Raw genomic sequence first — 6916 nt, 5'->3', positions numbered from 1 at the left:
TTTTATTTTTATTTATTATTTATTATTTTTTAAAGATTTTATTTTTTCGGGGAGCCTGGCTGGCTCAGTGGGTTAAAGCCTCTGCCTTCGGCTTAGGTCATGATCTCAGGGTCCTGGGATCGAGCCCCGAGTTGGGCTCTCTGCTCAGCAGGGAGCCTGCTTCCTCCTCTCTCTGCCTGTCTCTCTGCCTACTTGTGATCTCTGTCAAATAAATAAAATCTTTAAAAATTTTATTTTTTCATGAGGGACAGAGATGCAGAGGCAGAGGGAGAAACAGGTCCCTGTGGAGCAGGGAGTCTAATGCAGAACCTGATCTCAGGACCCTGGGAGGATGACCTGAGCGGAATGCAGATGCTTAACTGACTGAGCCACCCAGGCACCTCTTTATTTTTAGTTTTTAAGAAGATTTATTTTAGAGCGCAAGTGAGTGGGGATGAAGGAGGTAAGAGAGAGAGAGCTTTAAGCAGACTCTGTGTTGAGCACCGAGTCCACATGGGGCTCGATCTCACGACTCTGAGACCACGAACTGACCTGAAATAAAAACTCAGATGTTTAACCAACTGCACCACTCAGGTGCCCCTAAGATTTTATTTTTTGTTTTTTATTTGAGAGAGAGAGTATGCGCAAGAGAGTAAGTGAGAGAGAGCTTGAGCTGGGGGAGGGTCAGATGAAGGACAGACAGACTCCCCACTTAGTAGGGACCCTGATGCAGGGCTTGATTCCACAACCCTGAGATCATAACCTGATCTGAAGGCAGACACTTAACTCATTTATCCACTGAGGCACCCCCTAAGATTTTATTTTTAAGTAATTTCGGCCCGCAATATGGGACTTGAACGCACAACTGTGAGATCAAGAATTGCAGGCTTCACTGTCTGAGCCAGCCAGGTGCCTCAACCATAGACTTTTAGATAGCTTTAGTAAAATTGGCTTAATTGTTAGTAGGAAAATACAAAATCCTAATGTGTTGTTTCTTGAGAATTTGTGTTTTAGAGAGCTGTTAGGTTTTGTCTTGTATTTCCTCCATATTCCTGAATTTTATCCTTGCGTTTTATTATGGTTTTGAAGTTTTTGCTTACTACCATTCCGGCTTTCTTGCAGATTTTCTATTTTGTACATACGTTATTTTGTATATACTGTATATGATGACTTCAGTGAGCAGTGACCGTTCACGAGGTGCTCGGGAAAAAACACAGATTTCAGCGACACAGGCATCACAACTACAGAAACAAGTAGTACAGGTAAGTTTTTGTGGACCTCTTGTTTTGTATAGAGTTCTTTTAATTAAAATGCACATACTCTTCTTTGTTGGTACCGTAAGATTTTGAATCTTGTTTTTCAAAAGTAGGTTGTATTCAGTGGGAAAGAGAAAATATCATGATTCAGGTACTGTTGGACATTGTTTCTTATCTATTTGTGAACTTTTTCCTCTATTAGCATCTAGGCTATCCTTTTACTTTTCCTTTTTTTTTTTTTTTTTTTAAACGATTTTAAGTAATTTCTACACCCAATGTGGGGCTCGAAGCTAAAACCCCGAGGTGAAGAGTCACATGTTCTACTGATTAAACCAGCCAGGCACTCCTCCTTTTCTTTATTAGCCTACGTATGTGCCTGAATGTAATACGGAAATCCAGGATATATGGATAATTTATGCTCTGAAGTAGAGAAATAGGTGAATTATAAGAGACTTACGAAAAGCTGCTTTTTCTTTCAAGCATTGTTAGCTGGGGAAAGTCAGTTAATATTAAGATGGCTTTTTTTTTTTTTTTTTAAGATTTTATTTATTTATTTGACAGAGATCACAAGCAGGCAGAGAAGAAGGCAGAGAGAGAGGGAAGCAGGCTCCCCGCCGAGCAGAGAGCCCGATGTGGGGCTCGATCCCAGGACCCTGGGATCATGACCTGAGCCGAAGGCAGAGGCTTTAACCCACTGAGCCACCCAGGCGCCCCTTAAGATGGCTTTTAATTAACAAGGTCAATATAAATAAAACATTTAATGTTAAATAGTCCCTCCTGGGGTGTGTAGGTGGCTCAGTCAGTTGAGTGTCTGCCCCTTGATTTCGGGTCCGGTCATGATCTTAGGGTGGTGGGATTGAACCCTGTAGGGTGCTCTGTGCTCATGGTGTGTCTGCTTGAGATTCTTTCCCTCTTGCTCTGCTGCCCCTAAAATAAATAAATAAAAGAAAATCTTAAATAACACATAGTTTCTCCTTCTGAATTTGTTTATATTATTACTTTAAATGATGTGAGATAAGTTACATAAAATGCTAAGTATAGTGCCTGATACAAGATTGAGCATTTTATAGATGTTATTGAGTAGACTTGCAAACCTTTTTTCAGAGGTCCATCATAAATTTCAGATTGGTGATTTGACCATGCTTTGATAGCTAATTACAAGTACTTTTTTTATAATCAGTCATAACCAAGTGCCTTGTGGATGTTAAGGGACACAGAGAGTAGACTGTTGTTGCTTTACATTTTTCAATATAAGGTTAACCTTAAATTTTGCTTCTGTCAGTAGACTTAGAACTCTGCTGTTCAGTGCTTATTTCTAAATACATTTATCCCGATAGATCATTATTCACAACTGATAAGAAAGATGACTTTTTTTTTTTTTTAAGATTTTATTTATTCATTTGACAGAGAGAGCAGGAGCACAAGCAGGGGAGTGGCAGGGAGAGGGAGAAGCAGACTCCTTACTAAGCAGGGAGCCCAATGTGGGGTTTCATCCCAAGACTCTAGGATCATGACCTGTGCCGAAGGCAGACGCTTAACTGACTGAGCCACCCAGGTGTCCAAAAGACTACTTCTTGTTGCAAAAATTTTGACTATACTACACCCTCCTTTTGTAGGTGAATGCTTATGAGGCTATTCATGAAACATTTTCATATCAAAGAAGAAATACAAGTTAGGAGTAATCATAGGTGCAGCCCTGCTTATAATCAAATAAATATAAATTAAAACATCATTTTGTTGTAGTTTATCGAATTAGTCAAAATTAAAAGTGTAATCTTTATATGGGGAGAAAAAAAAAGTGTAATCTTTTAGGGGTAACTGGCTGGCTCAGTCAGTGGAGCATGTGATTCCTGATCTCAGCATTGTAAGTTTGAGCTTACAAGTTTGGATGTAGAGAATACTTCAAAATAAAAAAAAAAATTTTTTTTTAAGTGTAATCTTTTAGGGGTGGCTGGATGGCTCAATCAGTTAAGCATCTGCTTTTGGGTCATGATCCCAGGGGGATCATAGTTCTGCCTTGGGTCATGATCCCAGGGTTCTGGTATGGAGCCCAGCATTGGGCTCCCGGCTTAGCAGAGTGCCTGCTTCTCCCTCTTGCCCATGCTTGTTCTCTCTCTCTCTTTGTTTCTCTCTCAAATAAACAACATCTTTTAAGAAAATTAAAAAAAAAAAAAAGTGTGATCTTTTAAAGAGGGCCAAATGAAATGTTGAGAATGTAAATTGTTTCCATCTCCCACCCAAGTAGAGTCCTTGGGCTGATTTCCGGTTCCAGACTGTTCTCCCAAGGGTTGTTGTCACGATTAGTTTTCATGGTCCCTTTTGGGGCAGCTCATTTTATGTAAATAGATAAAAAACTGCCCGCTGAGCTGTGGGAAGGATTCTTAGACACTTAGATTCCTAATTTTCCTTTTTATAATAGTATGGTGAGAATTCCTCAAACAGTATGAATAACATTGTTAATGTTCATTTATCTCATCTAATCTAAGACCATCTTAGATTATGAGTAAAGTGGGTCTGTCACTTTACTAACTGAATTACTTAAGTCTCTTTAAACCTCACTTAAAAACAAAACAAAACCCAAAAAACGTGCTTTGAGGTTTATAGGAAAGAGTAGTACACATAATTCCTGAATCTCCTTTGTTCAGATCTCCCAGATACTAACATTTTTGCCATGTTTATATTTTCTCCTTTCTACAAAGAAGAAACTATATACAGTTTGCCCCCCACAACCTTTTGAGAGTTATATACCACATCTGAATACTTCAGTATTTTTTTTTTCCAAGGACATAGTTATAGAACCGTTATTAAAAAATCAGGAAGTCAGCTCATGTAATCTACAGACTATTTTACTCTTTCCCCAGTTGTCTCAGTATTGTCCTTTTTAGCTAATTAAGTGCTTTATCATACATTGTATTCAGATGTCTGTTCTCTAATCATTTTTAATGTGGAACTTTCTTTCCTCTGTTTCATAACATAGACCTATTTGAATGTAGGCCAATTACTTTGTAGAATATCTACCAGCTTTAGTTTGTTTGAGATATTCCTCATGATTAGAATGGGGTTATAAGATTTATTTTATTATTTTTATTGCTTTTTAAAAGATTTTTTCTTTTATTTGGAGAGTGTGTGCACACAGGCAGTGGGGAGGAGCAGAGGGAGAAGCAGACTCTCCACTGAGCAGGGAGCCTGAGGCAAGACTTGTTCCCAGGACCCCGGGATCATGATCTGAGCTGAAGGGAGATGCTTAACCTACTGAGCAACCCAGGCGACCCAAAGATTTATTTTTTTAGAAGGAGATTGAGTGTGCATGAGTGGGGGAAGGGACAGAGAGAGAGAATCTCAAGCTGACTCCCCTGCTTGAGTGGGGAGCCTGAAGTGGGGATTGATCACATGATCTTGAGATTGCAACCTGAGCTGAAATCAAGAGTTGGGCTGCCCAACCAACTGAATTATCTGTCCTTCCCAGGTAATACGTTATTGGTAGAAATACCACCGAAGTGATGATCTTTTCTTTTTTTTTCTTTTCTTTTTTTTTTTTTTTTAAGATTTTATTTATTTGACAGAGATCACAAGTAGACAGAGAGGCAGGCAGAGAGAGAGAGAGAGAGAGAGAGAGGGAAGCAGGCCCCCTGCTGAGCAGAGAGCCCGATGCGGGACTCGATCCCAGGACCCTGAGATCATGACCCGAGCCGAAGGCAGCGGCTTAACCCACTGAGCCACCCAGGCGCCCCTCTTGTTTTTTTTTTTTTTTTTAGATTTTATTTATTTGACACACAGAGGGAGAAATCACAAGTAGGCAGAGAGGCAGGCAGAGAGAGAGGGGGAAGCAGGCTCTCCGCCGAGGAGCGAGCCCAATGTAGGGCTTGATCCCAGGACCCTGAAATCATGACCCGAGCCGAAGGCAGAGGCCTAACCCACTGAGCCACCCAGGCGCCCTGTGATGATCTTTTCTTGATGCATCATATCATGTTGTTCAGGACATAGATTTTTACTATATTCTGATGGTCATTTTTATCATTTGTTTAAAGTGGAGTTTCTTTATTATTGTGTGAAGAGAGAACTCCAGGTTTTTATTTTTACTAATTTATTTTTATTCTTATTTATTTAAAAAATTTAAAAAGGATTTTACTTATTTATTTGACAGAGACAGAGAGGGAACAGAAACAGTGGGACTTCCGAGAGGGAGAAGCAGACTCCCCGCTGAACAGGGAGCTTGATGTGGGGCTTGATCTCAGGATCCTGGGATCATGACCTGGAGCTGAAGGCAGGCATGCTTAACCGACTGAGCCACTGAGGCGTCCAGATCTCCAGGTTTTTAAAATGTGACATGAAGGGGCGTCTGAGTGGCTCAGTTGGCTGAATGTCTGCCTTAGGCTTGTGTCATGGTCTTGGGGTCCCAGAATCCACAGCATCAGTCTCCCTGCTCAGCAGGGCTCCCTCCTCTGCCCCTTCCTGGGCTTGCGTGCTTTCTCTGCCTCTCTCTCTCAAATAAATAAATGGTTTAAAAAAATGACGTGGAGCATAATGTTTACTTTTCAAGATGGTTGTAAGGAATTAGAAATGGTATATGTTGTATTCAGGAAGTGATAACATTTACTCATTGTATATTCCACTCAAGTTATGAAGTGATTATAATACTGTTTGAAGTTATGTTGGAAAATGCCTGGCTCCTGATCAACTGAGACAGGACCCAAAATTACAGTATGGAAAAACTGTTAAAACAAGAAAAAAAAATAGTAGACTATGTTAATAATGTTTATCTTTGGGTGGTGAACATAATGATTTAAAAAATTGTATTTTGTTATGTTTCCAAATTTTGGGGTGGCAGATACAACAGAAAAATATTTGGCTTCCATAGGAAAGTTGTCAAGACATTCTTCACTGTGAAAGTAGTTTAGCTCTGGAGTGCCTGGCTGGCTCAGTCACGAAGCATGTAACTCTTGATTCCCAGGTTGTGTGTTCAAGTCCTTTGGGGGCATGGAGTTTACCTAAAACATCAGGAGAAAAAAAAAAGTAGCTTAGCCCATTATAAGTCAAGTGAATGGAAGAGAGACTCAGAGGAAGAGATTAGTACTGCTTTTCTTGGCAAGACTATTTTTCAAGCTGACAGTTGGGTGGTGGATGTCACTAATTGTTGTAGGGTAGGGTGCATTCATCTTGTTTAACTTCAAATTATCAGTTGATTTTGCTTTTTCCTTTGATTTTTCAAGTTGTACAGAATTCTTGACATTTCCCAGAGGTTGTCCTGGCAAGTTTCCTGTCTTGAATTTATGTTTGGGGTTTTCTTTATTTTTCTTTCTTTATTTTTTAATTTTTTTTTAAAAAAGATTTTATTTATTTTTTTGACAGAGAGAGATCACAAGTAGGCAGAGAAGCAGGCAGAGAAAGAGCGGGAAGTAAGCTCCCTGCCGAGCAGAGAGCCTGATGGGGGACTCGATCCCAGGACCCTGAGATCATGATCTGAGCCGAAGGCAGCGGCTTAACCCACTGAGCCACCCAGGCACCCCGGGGGTTTTCTTTATTGCATATTTAACATAATTTCCTTGGCTAGGGTAGTCAACAAAGGTAAAAAATATTTAAAGTTCTGATGTGAAATGCTTTTTATTTCATTAATATGACAGGCTAGTATTAAAGTACTGTAGTTGTTAGAATAGTTGTTAAGTGCATCAGGTCTGCTTCCA

The 6916-nt window shown here is 39.9% G+C and overlaps 1 protein-coding gene across 1 annotated transcript in view; it reads left to right on the top strand.

Annotated features, from left to right (window-relative positions):
* UBAP2 (ubiquitin associated protein 2) overlaps window positions 1–6916 on the top strand; it is a 127085-nt gene that overhangs the window by 30971 nt on the left and 89198 nt on the right. Inside the window, 1 exon segment of the mRNA XM_032860388.1 lies at window positions 1102–1241. Coding sequence (XP_032716279.1) covers window positions 1143–1241 — 99 coding nt within the window. The 5' untranslated portion in view covers window positions 1102–1142.

This window comes from Lontra canadensis, unplaced genomic scaffold (genome assembly GCF_010015895.1).
Source record: "Lontra canadensis isolate GAN:19392208 unplaced genomic scaffold, GSC_riverotter_1.0 scaffold19, whole genome shotgun sequence".
Classification (NCBI taxonomy): Eukaryota; Metazoa; Chordata; class Mammalia; order Carnivora; family Mustelidae; genus Lontra; species Lontra canadensis.
This window is presented reverse-complemented; position numbering and strand designations above follow the sequence as displayed.